A 14712-nucleotide genomic window follows, 5' to 3' on the forward strand; every position below is an offset into this window, starting at 1 on the left:
CTCACCTCTCCAAGTAGGCAGGGAGCGCAGCGTGCAGGAGACCTGAGGGTGCAGAAGCGCCTGTCCACGTACCAGAAGAAGAGTTTGGATTTGATATCCTGCTTTATCACTACCCGAAGGAGTCTCAAAGTGGCTAACATTCTCCTTTCCCTTCCTCCCCCATAACAAACACTCTGTGAGGTGAGTGGGGCTGAGAGACTTCAGAGAAGTGTGACTAGCCCAGGGGTCTGCAACCTTTAAGACAAAAAGAGCCACTTGGACCCGTTTCCGAAGAAAAAACAACAACTGGGAGCCGCAAAACCATTGCGACATTTAAAACAAATATATCTCCGGAGCCACGATCTGACAGCGGGCGGGAAGGTGATGTCGCGACGGTGCATGACTAACGCACGCACTGCCCCCATGCAACGTCACAGCCAGTACAGTGCCCGCCACAGTGAGGAATGTCGGGGCGCACAATGCGCCTCCTCCCCTCGCTAGTATCCGCCCCAGAGCCACAGCAAAGATGTAAAAGAGCCACATGCGGCTCCGGAGCCGCGGGTTGCAGACCCCTGGACTAGCCCAAGGTCACCCAGCAGCTGCATATGGAGGAGCGGGGAAGCGAACCCGGTTCACCAGATTATGAGACTACCGCTCATAACCACTACACCACACTGGCCAGGGGGATGGCAGCCTAAGACTGAAGTCCTCACCGAGGAGAGGCAGATGGCAGGAAGAGGCTGAAGAGGAGCCTTTCTTGGGGCAAGTTGCTCACCTGACCCACCTTCCCACCCCTCCCTTAAGGCCTCCTTAGTCACACCAGAACAGGGTGGTAGGAGCTTTTTACTCCAGGAAAACCCCCTAGTGAGCAAAAGGAAGCACTATGAGAAACTTGGATATACAAGTTAGGAACCAAATGTCTCATTGCGGTCGTCCAAATATCTAGGTACCATTTGGGATCAAGAGGGCCCTAAAAGTTGCTCATCTTCCAAAGCAACCAATCTATTCCAAACTTAAAAGTGGAAAGCGTAATGCTGGTGGTGAACAAAAGAGGTTTAAAGACTGTCTCAAGGCAAATCTAAAAAAAAGTAGTATAAACACAGACAATTGGGAAACACTGGCCTGTGAGCGCTCCAGTTGGAGAACAGCCTTTACCAAAGGTATCATGGGCTTTGAAGATACCTTAACTCAGGACGCAAGGGAGAAACAGGCAAAGAGGAAGGCATGCTTGGCAAATCCACACCGTAATCAACTCCTGCCCAGAAACCAATGTCCCCACTGTGGAAGGACATGTGTATCCAGAATTGGCCTCTACAGTCAAGTACGGACTCACTGTTAAAACTGTGTTGATGGAAGACAATCTTACTCGGCTACGAGGGATCGCCAAAGAAGAAGAAGAAAAGAAAACCATATACGATTCTCTTTTCGGCCCCTCTTGTCTCAATTAAACATCTGGCTAGTTCAGAGGACAACCTTGAGATGGGTTAAGAGCTTTGAGACCTTTAAAAAAGAGAAGTCTTGATCCAGGAACTGTCCAAGTAATCTATTGTCCTGTCCCTGCCTCTTTTTCTTAATAGTGACATGGACCATTCATAACGTAGGAATATTATTCACAACTATGAGCAGGGCATTGGGGTGAGGGAAGTGAAGACAAGAGACAACAATTCACTATAACGTCGTTTGCTGCTCCTGCTCAGGCTGCACAGAAAAGGCATTTTGGCTCCTGAAATTCATTTGGACTGTGTAGCTAAAATATGAACGGACAGAGTTCTACAGGATGTGGTCTTGGTGTGTGGAAACAGCCCAGATTCAAGGATCCCCAGGCATGGACCTCCAGGTGGCAGAGATTTCAGAAAAGGAAGGAACCTTTTATCGTATGTGGTGGACCTGTCCCAAGGTGAAAGACTTCTAGGAAAAGATTTATAATGAATTGAAAAAAAGGTTGAAATATATATTTATAAATAACCAGAGGCCTTTCTTCTTTGGAATTGCCCAAGAAAGATGTTAAATTATTTTTGTATGCCACAACTGCTGCACGTATTTTGTTAGCTAAAAAGTGGAAAACCCAAGAATTACCAACAATAGAAAAATGGCAGATGAAGATGATGGATTTTTCAAAGCTAGCCGACCTGATCGGAAGAGTCCGCAACCAGAAGGAGGAGTAGTATCAGGAAAAATGGAATAAATTTAATGATTATTTAGTTAAATTTGTTAAATTTGTTAAGTTAAACTAACTGGAAATAGCTTGCAGATACTTAATGGGCTTAGGATTTTATTTATGTTAAGTGATGAATTAATATGTTTAATTCTATAAGGTGAAGATTTAAGGATGTTAATGTTTAAGTTAAATTTCATAAAAATTGGGATTTGGAAAACCGTTAAAAGGGACATGCAATGAAATTCAACCAAGGGGAAGGGAGGAAGTCACTTAACAAAGTTAATAAGTGTAATTTTTAATAAGGCTATGATTTATGTTTGTTTTGTTTGCTTGTCTTGTGTGTTTGTTTGTTTATAATATTGTGAAAACCAATTTAAAAAATTTGGGGAAAAAAAAGAGATTTCAAGTGTCATCCTGGCTCCCGGGCATCTTCACTTGGTCACAAGTGGCTGAGAGCCGGGTGCAAAACACGCCTGGCACCTGGTGAATTTTGAACACTGAAAGGAAGTGAGAATGAAGCTCAACGCTGCAATGTCATTCTGCTTGGAAAACACGGATGGCACAGACCCTTCAAAATTACTGGAATTTTATTTGCCTCAGGCTTATGACTTGCAACCAAAGACATTGTGCAAAGAAAGCAAAGATTAAGTACACTTGGGGGAAAGGTGGCAAACCACATTGGTAACACAAAAGGTAATCTGATGAAAGAAGCCATTCATTATACTATATAGATTGCAATATTCAATAGCATTTTAAATCCAACTTTTTTGTAATCAAGAAAAAAAAGAAAAAGAGAAGAAATAAAAGGAAAAGTAAAGTTTACAGTAGACATAAATTTCATGTATGCAGTTCGAAAAGCATTTCTTTTTCAAGAGAGAATCAAATGAAGCAATGAATGCGGCAGGACTGGGTAGAGGCTAGCTACTGTACATTTAAGAAAATTTTATATATGCACCACAGTGAAGAAACAAATACAGAACTAATAAAACCTTGAAAACTGCCTGATGAAAAATAAAATCACCAGTTGCTTTTAATGGCTTCTCCTGGTTAGCAATGCTACAAAAGACATTGTTTTCAAATCTTTCTGATGCCGAATGATAGCATCTAATCAAATATTGAAACCAGGAATGTCAAACCATTAGTAAGTTAAACCCAACCCATAGAAATATACTATCAACCCATGTTTTTTTTTCCATCAAAAGCTTTTCTTTTTTTTTAAATCTTTGAGGCCCGTTTGGTCACAGTATGTTACATGTTTTCCCATTTTTATTTTTTTTACACCATGATACCATAACGTTTGTCTGGCAATATCCTAAAGCTAGTTATAGATGATGTAAATACAGAAACGCCCCGATGCCGATCTGGCAGAGTGAATTCGCTGGGTGCAGAATGAGGGAAGAGAAGAACGGTTCTCCTTTATGAACATTGGACCGTGTGAATCACTCGTCGTCACTTCCGCTGGCTTCCGACTGGTCCTGGATGGAAGAGGCAGGGGGGAAGGTTAGAGGTTTTGTTTGTTGAAAGCATTGCAAAAAAGACAATGTTACTTTGACACCCCTGTTTGGGCCATAATAAAGAAACAAGGTGCAACGAAGAGATAGCAAGGCAATCCAGTTAATTTAGTCATGCCCCTGGATTTGTCGCAAGATGTTCTATAATAGGTTTATGAGCTATCAGGCACAGCTGTGCCGTGTGCATCTCGCAAGTCTCACGGCTTTCGCGATGATTTACTTCCAAATAAATATACCAAAAGACTGACGGCATGTACAGTATGCTCACTCAGAACCAAATCCCAGGGAGTTTAGCGGGGCTTACGCAGCCTTAGCTGGCCTTTATAGGTAAAGGTAAAGGGACCCCTGACCATTAGGTCCCGTCGTGACCGGCTCTGGGGTTGCGGCGCTCATCTCGCTTTATTGGCCGAGGGAGCCGGCGTACAGCTTCCAGGTCATGTGGCCAGCATGACTAAGCCGCTTCAGGCGAACCAGAGCAGCACACGGAAACGCCGCTTACCTTCTTGCTGGAGCGGTACCTATTTATCTACTTGCACTTTGATGTGCTTTTGAACTGCTAGGTTGGCAGGAGCAGGGACCGAGCAATAGGAGCTCACCCCGTCACGGGGATTTGAACCACCAACCTTCTGATCGGCAAGCCCTAGGCTCTGTGGTTTAACCCACAGCGCCACCAGCGTCCCTACAGTCGGCCTTTATAGGCTACCTTAAAACAAAATTAACAAAGAGCAACCTTTGTGCACCTGCAGAATTTCTTTCTTTCCCCCCTGAAGTGCAGGAGCCCACGCATATTGCAAACAGCCGGCAGAACTCCCCTGGCAAAACCCCATTTGTCATTAAGGGACCCTGCTCTTCAAGAAACCACAGGATATTTCACACAACAGAGGGGTCTTTCCAGATATCCATACAAGAGTTAAGCCAGGCATAGGCAAACTCGGCCCTCCAGATGTTTTGGGACTACAACTCCCATCATCCCTAGCTAACAGGACCACTGGTCCGGGATCATGGGACTTGTAGTCTCAATAAAACATCTGGAAGGCCGAGTTTGCCTATGCCTGAGTTAAGCCTTAGTACTTAATTTTTTTAAAAAAATACTTTTATTTGATTTTTAAAAATATAAACATACAGCAAAAAACAATTCAAGACTGAAATATCAAGATTACTCTGACTCTCCTGACTTTCCCCATCCCTTCCACGGGTCCTAGTGATAATATGCACAACTGCATATCAATAGTATCCAAGATTTATCCTTCCCGTTATTCTACAAGTGTGGTTGAAATCCTGCTAATGTTTTAGCCTGCTTACAATGGTCTTGTAAATAAATTGTAAACTTTCCCCATTCTTTTTTCAAGTTCTCGTCTTCTTGATTTCTGAGCTTCCCAGTTAATTTGGCCATTTCAGTAGAGTCCATCAACTTGGTTTGCCATTCTAGTACTTAATTTTAACTTGGCCGGCTGAGCTCCTAAAGAACTACTTGCTCAAGGCCTCCTTTCCCCCCTTTTAGGAGCATCTCCCTGAAATTTGCCACCTATTTCTTGATGCAAATCTCTTCCCTGGAGCTCAGAAGAAGCTTCCCAGCTCCTTCAATCCCGGGCATTGAGTCCAAGTGTTGAGCATCTTAATGGAGAGGTGATGGGATACTATGCAATGCTCTCAAACCTTCCATGCATCCTGAGCCCCCCCCCAAATTGGCCCCCTTGCCCCCCCCCCGACTGGTTTTGGATGACAGCTCCCATCAGGGCTCCTGCTCAGAGACAGGGGAGCCCCAAATACCTGCAGTGCCCCCTGCTGGAAAACGCTCTGCTGGACTGTTAACCTCCAAAGGCGAATCCCAGACTTGACGACTGCAGATACAGGCACAGGGATGGGGGGGGGGGAATGCATTTACTGCTCTTGCAAGCAACACTCACATTTTCATCTTGATCCTCATCGCTGTCGTCGTCGCTCACAACCGGTTTGGCTTTGACTCGACTTTGCCGCTTCTTGCCTTTTCCTTTCTCCCTGTTTTTATCCTCCTTTTTGTTTAGTTTGATTTTTACTTTCACAGATTTGGCTGCAAAAAACCCCCCAAAAGCCCACAGAAGAAACTTAGCGGCCAAAATTAACAGACCGGACGCAGATTTAGTCCTGCTTAAAGCAGAGCCGGAGACATAGACGGGACTTACGTCCATCATTGCAGTCCTACACACTATGGATGTGAATGAATCTAGTCTCAAGTGTGACTAAATGTGGGTCAAGCCCAGTGTTTAAGGTTTCTCAGCCACTGACTCCCCTGAGTTCCTCTGGAAGGAACAGTGGGCTATAAATTTAAACCATATATAAAACAAACAAACAAACAAACTCACACAAATCACTCATTCTCTCTCTCTCTCTCACACACACTATCCTGAAAAGGACCTTATCAGCATTCTTGATTCTACAACGTAAATGTTTCAAAGAAATAATCTGAATGTAAATTTCATATAAGGAAATTTCCTATTTTAAAACAGTGCTTTTTTCTGGGCGGACAGGACACAGGGGGTACACATACCCCTAAACAGTTTGTGAATCTACCGGAAGAAGAAACTATTTTTTAAAAAATGGTTAGTTTCTTCTCTAGCAGGGTGAACCATCGGTTCCATTGCTACCCCCGACGGCGGCTTCCTTTCCTTTCCCGGTGTTTCCCCGAGTCTCGGACAGAAGCGAGCGTTTAATATGTGAAGCAGTGTGGAATGTGGATGTGTGGTGTTTTACTGATGAAAGCTTGGTCTCATGGAGGGGCACTATTTCAATATGGGCCACGCATGTTGTTTGTACTTTTGTCCATTTACTGTATTCATTTCCCCTGATTTGACCTATAAAATGGTGGTTTTCTCAAGGCAAAATGAGAGGACCCCTAAACATTTTTTAAGAAGAAAAAAAAAAAGCAATGAAGTGAGGGGCTCACATTCAGATTCCGACTCGTCTTCCTCGTCTTCTTCTTCCTCGTTGCTTTCGTCCTCGCTCTCCTCTTCTTTGGCAATCTTCTGCCGCGCACTTTTGAACACCGACTGCAGAACAATGGAGTCCTCATAGATCTGTGGCAGGAAAGGAGAGCAGCGTCAGGCCGGCAAGCTGTGCTTCATCAAAGATTCACAGCGTGGAGCGCTATTTCCTATGCAAACCCAGAGAGAGCAAGGCTTCTCTCCCCCATTACAAGTCACAAGTCTTGTTGCATGAATTTTACAGGAAATGCCAATGTTAATTTTTCATGCACTAAATGCTTCAATGATCTTAGCTATGGTTAACGCCAACTAGGTTCCTGCATGATGGAGTTTTTCATAGGGACCCTTAGTTCGTATTAGCCAGGCATAGGCAAACTTGGCCCTACAGATGTTTTGGGACTACAACTCCCATTACCCCTGACCACTGGTCTTGGTAGCTAGGGATGATGGGAGTTGTAGTCCCAAAACATATGGAGGGCAGAGTTTGTCTATGCCTGGTATTAGCCATGGTCAAGACTGGTGAAGACTGCACCTCTTAGCCAACAAATAGATTCCTCCAATGATCCATCATGGATGATGAGTTGCAAGATAAAGATTGACAAGCCACCAATCCACTCGTAAGCAAAATGGAGATACAGTCTATATTTACTTCAGCAAGTGCCAGTTTTATTACCCAACTTCCAAGGAAGATGTTGAGTTCTTCAGAAGATTTTTTAAAATAACACCACCACCACCACCACGGAGAACTACCAACTAGTTGATACCAAGGGTGGTAAATGTAGACTTATTTCTCCAACCGAGATGTTTCAAGTATACTGTAGTTGCAGGAGAAGAACTTCCTGCTATAGAACCAACTCTGAAGACTAAAAGCAAGCTGAAACAGAAAATACTAAACTGAAGGTTGTTTTATACAACTGGGGAAATGTTAACGCCACCCCAAGTTTAGACAGCCCCCAGGCTTCTTACTGACTTACATAACATGTTCACAAATGCAAATGTGTACACCAACACCGCAGTTCTGCTAAGCAAATAATTTGAACCCGACCTGTGATCCTTCCAAGTTGAAGGTCTGAGCGTTGTGACACAACAACATGACGTCCTTCTCCAGGTCGCTAACACTCCGATATTTATGGTTACGAATTCTTTCCTAAAAACCCAATCGAAAGAGATTGAAAGGGGGAGAGAAAGAACAGGATAGCTGGTTAAACAAGCCTGCTGCACTCATGAACACAACAGATTCACGTACGCAACGTTCTCAGTGTTGTTATCCTTCTGGCGTAGATTAATCGGATAGCACAAACAAAGCAAGCGTTTTCAGATAAAATAAAATAATAATAATAATAATATATTATTTATATCCCACCCATCTGGCTGGGTCCCCCCCCCCGCCACTCTGGGCGGCTTCCAACAAAACGCTAAAATACAATAACCTATTAAACATTAAAAGCTTCCCTAAACAGGGCTGCCTTTAGATGTCTTCTAAAAGTTTGGTAGTTATTTTTCTCTTTGACATCTGGTGGGAGGGTGTTCCACAGGAAGGGCACCACTACCGAGAAGGCCCTTGGTGCTGGATCTCAGTGTCCGGGCAGAACGATGTAGGTGGAGATGCTCCTTCAGGTATACTGGACTGAGGCTGCTTCTCCTCTGCTGGGTTTAGCAGCCCTGCTCCAGAAGAGTTTGATCTGGCATCCTTTAACCAGCCGAACCTGGCTTCATGCCGGTTACTTGGGGATGGGATGGTCCTGCTGGTTTATCAATGGCAGCTAGACATGGCAGAGGTTATGCTCTGCCTCCATGCGCAGGGACTGCAATGCACACCAGGCGCTAAAGAGGGGGCTGGCGCTCAGCTTTCCCACAGGCCCCCCTCTGTCCAGATGCCAAGGGGATGAAGAACTACACAACTTCTGGAAGACATTGGAAGGCAGCCCTGTATCGGGAAGCTTTCAATGTTTAACGTTTTACTATGTTTTTATACATGCTGGAAGCCACCCAGAGTCATAGAATCATAGAGTTGGAAGAGACCACAAGGGCCATCAAGTCCAACCCCCTGCCAAGCAGGAAACACCATCAGAGCACTCCTGACATATGGTTGTCAAGCCTCTGCTTAAAGACCTCCAAAGTAGGAGACTCCACCACACTCCTTGGCAGCAAATTCCACTGTCAAACAGCTCTTACTGTCAGGAAGTTCTTCCTAATGTTTAGGTGGAATCTTCTTTCTTGTAGTTTGGATCCATTGCTCCGTGTCCGCTTCTCTGGAGCAGCAGAAAACAACCTTTCTCCCTCCTCTATGTGACATCCTTTTATATATTTGAACATGGCTATCATATCACCCCTTAACCTCCTCTTCTCCAGGCTAAACATGCCCAGCTACCTTAGCCGTTCCTCATAAGGCATCGTTTCCAGGCCTTTGACCATTTTGGTTGCCCTCCTCCGGACACATTCCAGTTTGTCAGTGTCCTTCTTGAATTGTGGTGCCCAGAACTGGACACAGTACTCCAGGTGAGGTCTGACCAGAGCAGAATACAGTGGCACTATTACTTCCCTTGATCTAGATGCTATACTCCTATTGATGCAGCCCAGAATTGCATTGGCTTTTTTAGCTGCCGCGTCACACTGTTGGCTCATGTCAAGTTTGTGGTCAACCAAGACTCCTAGATCCTTTTCACATGTACTGCTCTCAAGCCAGGTGTCCCCCATCTTGTATTTGTGCCTCTCATTTTTTTTGCCCAAGTGCAATACTTTACATTTCTCCCTGTTAAAATTCATCTTGTTTGTTTTTGCCCAGTTCTCTAATCTGTCAAGGTCGTTTTGAGTGGCTGGGGAAACCCAGCCAGATGGGTGGGGTACTACTACTACTACTACTACTACTACTACTACTACTACTAATAATAATCTGGCTGGCCACTGTGAGAACAGAAAGCAATTCCACAGGTACATCACAGACATGGAAGAATAACAACAAGCAGTATTTAATTTCTGCTACTTGTGCACAAGTGCAAAAGCCAAGTCATGATAACTTGGCCCGATGCTGGAAAGCTGCATTCAAGGTCAAATGAAATGGCGGGAAGGATTTGAGGTAAAAGCAGCAGAAGGAAAAATGACAAAATAACTGGAATAGAGAATTTTTTTGTGATAGATGCAGTAGAAAGGGTTTGAGTCAAAAACACTGCAGAGGTGAGGGAGTCAACTCATGAAACAATGTCTTTGATTTGAAGGTTACCGTGAAAACATTTGGAAAAAATTAATTAAAAATATATGTAAAAAAGGATGGAAGCTGCATTCGCGTTTAGCAGAAATCAGGCTCACCTTAATTTTTTTGAAATCCACTGGCTTTCTAATTAATTCATAGTATTCTGGGTATTCTTTCCTGGAAGGCAGCTGAATAAAGACTTCACTTAACTGTCGTCCTGAGCTGTTAAAAAGAACAAAAATAATAGAAAAAATTATTACTTAGCTGTGACAAGAAATGGCAGTGACCAGCATGTTTGAGAAGAAAAAAAGGAAGATGGTTTTGCTTTTCAGCTAAGAATTTGTTCCAGTTCAAGAAATGGAGCATTAATAAAATCCTGTGCTGTGAAGAATCAAAGTACAAGGGTAGCCATGTAGAATAATATAAAAGATGCACCACCAAGGGATATTCTGGAAATATACGCAAATTGCAGAACAGACTACATTGCACACATTCCTAGAACAGCAGCACAGTACTGAATTTTACCTTTTTTTCTTCTACAACCCAAATACCTGGCTACTTTTTCACAGAAGGATTTGATTTCTTAGTCCCCTTTGTGCATTTGTCAGTGAATATGGCTTAAAACAACAACCAAGAACCCAAAGCCAAAAAAGCATTTATTTGTTAACAGAAAGCTTCCACCGGTTGCAACTGAGGTTATGCTAAAAAAAAGCAAATGATTACTTGTGAATATGCTATCCTGGTTTTCAATCTCAATTTCCAGTTCCATATGCACCTTTTGAACATAAATAAAAAATAAGAGATCTAACAATCATAGAAAGCATGCACACTATTTCTTTTCCGGTTGCCTAGCAACTGCCAGGCTATACGCTGAAGAGCAGTAGGACCTGCATAAATTAAGAAAATCTTCAGAAAGATGAGTGGCATCGCTGTAGTCTGACTCTACTGGGTCACATTGTCTGCCCCCCCAAACAAGGCATCTCAGCAAATAAACACAGATAATGGTGTTGTTTTAAATCTGTTTTGTGTGCTGTGCAACATCCTTCCAGACTGGTGGGAAAAAGCATCGTTTGTCGCTGCATATACTGGCATTAACAGGTGGCGAATTTTAAGGTACCGTATTTTTCTGTGTATAAACCCCCCCCCCGGTGTATAACATGACCCCTATTTTGGGGGACTCCAAATTAGGAAAGTGGGGGGAGATTGCCCAGAGTTGTTAAGCTTTATTTGGGGGGGGCGGGACCATCCGCAGCTGACAAGCGCACGCCTCGCAGAAGCCACCAATCATCTGCCCAATCACATCCAGAAGCCACAAATTGCCTCCGTAACAACAGCCAATCCCAACCAGTGCTTGCGGCATGCACCCATCACTGTATATCTCCGACTCACGGCTGCCAACAATCGCCTGTCTCCCCCTCCAAGCACAACCCGTGTATAAGACGACCCATAATTTTTTACATATTTTTTTTTTAAAAAAACCCCACGTCTTATACACAGAAAAATACAGTAAGCTTGTTAACGGAGAAATCTGAGGGCTCCCTTGGACAAAAAACAAGGACACCAGCCAGGAATACCAGAGCAAAACAGCAGCCAGTAGCCTTGGTCTTTACTGAGGACTGTTGCGACAGGACTCCCACCTGCCTCAAGGTGGAAGCCCCAAACAAAAGAGCCCCCAAACTTTTATTAGCTGCTAATCCCCATGTTACACCTCCCAAAAAACTACATCACTAATACATCATGGTTACATCATAAAAAGGGAGGTCTGGTGGCAGTAATCTGAGCATCCTGGACTCTGCCCTATGGTTCTCCTTGCCCTCCACCAAACACCCATCAAGTGTAACAAGAGAGATATTTACATTTCCCTGTTTCCCAGCCAAGTTAATCACATCCTTTTGTCTTCATCTGGGTTTGTTATTTCTGGAATGGCTACCAGTCTGGCACTCAGGTATCAAGATGCCAGGGATTATCGCTCAGGCAGAGGGGCTGCTGAGTAGCTGAGCTCACATGTCTCTATGAATTTCTGAAGTTCTCCCAGTGAGCCAGTACATAGATACATTTATCAGTCAATTCTTACATGTGGTATCGTGCAGCAGAGGCCGTTTGAATAGATAGGAAGAAACTGTGATGAAGTGTTTTGTGGGGACAAATCACAAAAGTGATTGTGCTGATTTTGGTAGTGGGATGTATGTGCATGATATCTGCTGGAGGGGCAAACCCCACCCCCAACCTAGACATAAATTCCTGCAACAAGCTGCAGATTGATTTTACAAAGTGAGCCCTCTGGGCAGTATCACTGGAGCAATTCAACGCCGCTATCAATTGAACCTCCCAAATTCCACACATGCACACATGCAGAGTGTACGTTTTGTCTGGAGGGATTTGGTGCCTCTGAGATCTGAGTAGGATTATCTACGTCAGGGCTTCCCAAACTGTCGTCTGCAGACCCTCAGTGCTCCGTGAGCGAGAGGAGGAGGATGGAAGTGCCAGGAGAGGAGGACAGAGGGGGCCCTGGCCTGTGGGGCGTGTTTCTCCACAGCACCTCTGGGGCTGAGCTGCCTCCTCCTAGCGAGGTGGGAGACTCGGTGAGGAGTAGGCAGCATTGGGGGCTTGGGCAAGGGGGGGGGCAAAGGGAAAGCAGGTGGGGCATTGCAGAAGGGGGAAAGGACCAGCATGGGCTATGTTTTGATGCCCTTCCCGCGCCCCCTTTCCACCCCGATGCTGGTATTTGGACAGGTGGCTGACGCAACCCAGCTACTGATTTGACAGTGCCAGATTTACGTATAAGCTAAACAACCTCTAGCTTAGGGCCCCACTCTCTTGGGGGCCCCAAAAAAACTTAAAGGAAAAAAAAACCTGGATGTACATTTCCAAAATATAAAACACAAATAAAATAAAACCCACATACAGCAACAGTGTTTTGTGTTGTGTAGGCTCCTAGGATATAAGTCATGGGCCCTGCCTGCTCCCTAAAATATCACTGGTTTGCCTCTTTCTATATATAGGGTGCCGACATTCTACACGGACTGGTTGCAGGGCAATGTGTGCAAATGGCTTGAGATACCTATGAGGTCCATAAATTATCATGTAGCCTATATTCAACAAAAAAAAAACAGTGTTGACAAAGGACAGCTGGACATATCAAGGGCCCTGTTACCTCCAGGAGCTGAGGGCCTCATCAAACCTAAATCCGGCCCTGGTCCTGCTCACCTGGTCAAGGTTGGCCCATGAGGCAGGAGCCAAAAAGGCTTTTCCACTCCTGGTCCAATGGGTCAGCATAGATTTCATGAGGTTTAGGAGTGTGCTGGGTTGTTGAGGGCTCATGGATGGTTGCTAGGCAATGCAAGCCGGGACAGACTGCCCGGTACCCTAATAAATATGGCCGTCTTTCAAGACGCCCCTGGGCTCTTTGTTGAAACAGGTTGACATTTCTCCTCCTCCTCCTCTGGAAATTGTGCCAAGCGCCCTGTTATTGATCTCAAGGACGAAGTCTGGAGCTCCGTCTGAAGGGGAAAGCCAGATTAGGCAGAAACTCGCTCTTTTCTCCAACAGGTGACTTCTAAAGCGCCCCCTTGCTGGGTCGGGTCCTCGTTCTTCATGCACGCTTAACAAAGCAGCAAATGCAGCCGAGTGTGAAAGTGCTGTTAATTCCGGCAGACGTGCCAGGGTGGAAAGGAACGCTTGGCATCTGGAGCCTGAACCGCCTTCCTACCCGTCACGCAAAGAGGGGCAGCTATTTGGGAGTCTGAGAGCATCAATCCCAAAGGGAACGTAAACTCAAGAAGTGGTTTGTTTTGGGCCGCTGTTAAGCTACAAACATCAGACTAGAAATGGTAAAAAAGAATTAGAATACTGAGCTGGTGTTTCTGTTCAAAGCAGTGTGGAATTTGTTTCAGTTTTATTGGAAAAGTTTCTTTTCATATTCAATTATCATATTCAAAGAGAACAACAACTACCAGACTTTTTAGAAGACATCTGAAGGCAGCCCTGTTTAGGGAAGCTTTTAATGTTTGATGTATTACAGTATTTTTTAAAAAAAATTGGAAGCTGCCCAGAGTGGCTGGGGAAGCCCAGCCAGATGGGCAGGGTATAAATAATAAATTATTATTATTATTAATTTCCAAAATTTTCTGTAGGATATAACTATTGCACCCAAACAATTACTGAAACACAAGTTACACAAAACATCCACGTATAATAGCATGACCAGCAAATGCCTCGAGTTCTCGCAGTCATCTGAAATCCCCACTCAACGGACAACACCGAAATTGGTTTTTTGGTATCCAAATCACAATCCTGCTTTCATCATTTCACAAAACTCTTTGTTCTGCAACAATTCAGTCGCAGAAAATATTCACACAGCAAGGTAGAGGCATGGGAGTTATTTTCCTTGCTAGGTGGAAGTGGACGCCATCAAGAGAAAATGACTTTCTCTCTTGTCCCTGGTTCCACATTTGCCAGGAACTGACACACACCGGACTTGGGAAAGGGCCACTTCACCTAGGCATTCATTTGTACATTTTTATTTTCTCCAGCGTAAACTGGAAGGTACACAGAGGAAACTGCAGTGCATCCACCATATGGAAAAAGCATAGTTGGGAATCTGGAAATAGCGGCTCCTGCGTTCCACGTGACCAAAGGGTAGGAAAGAGACGGGCGCAGTTTTCAGTACCTGTTGACACAGTGCAGTTGCAGAGATTTCTTGTGAAAGACTAGAATGCCGATCACCTCCACCAATTTTTATGTCAAAGACATAACCTACTAAACTAGAATAACGTCTTGCGTTTCTAAAATGCTGTCTGTATCATCCACAGCGGTACCTCAGGTTACATACGCTTCAGGTTACAGACTCCGTTAACCCAGAATTAGTGCTTCAGGTTAAGAACTTTGCTTCAGGATGAGAACAGAAATTATGCT

At 44.4% G+C, this 14712-nt stretch overlaps 1 protein-coding gene across 5 annotated transcripts in view; it reads right to left on the minus strand.

Annotated features, from left to right (window-relative positions):
• Positions 1-2706: 2706 nt before the first annotated feature.
• Positions 2707-14712, minus strand: part of SMARCA2 (SWI/SNF related BAF chromatin remodeling complex subunit ATPase 2) — a 132670-nt gene continuing 120664 nt past the window's right edge. For all 5 annotated transcript variants that reach the window (XM_082204541.1, XM_082204540.1, XM_082204542.1 and 2 more), the window contains 5 exons: positions 9915-10020; positions 7654-7755; positions 6572-6701; positions 5556-5698; positions 2707-3612 (listed from right to left, as the gene is read on the minus strand). In XM_082204541.1, the coding sequence (XP_082060667.1) occupies positions 3577-3612; positions 5556-5698; positions 6572-6701; positions 7654-7755; positions 9915-10020 (517 nt within the window). In that variant the 3' untranslated portion in view covers positions 2707-3576. The remainder of the gene's footprint in view (positions 3613-5555; positions 5699-6571; positions 6702-7653; positions 7756-9914; positions 10021-14712) is intronic.

The sequence above is a fragment of the Podarcis vaucheri genome (genome assembly GCF_965113315.1).
Source record: "Podarcis vaucheri genome assembly, chromosome: 17".
Classification (NCBI taxonomy): domain Eukaryota; kingdom Metazoa; phylum Chordata; class Lepidosauria; order Squamata; family Lacertidae; genus Podarcis; species Podarcis vaucheri.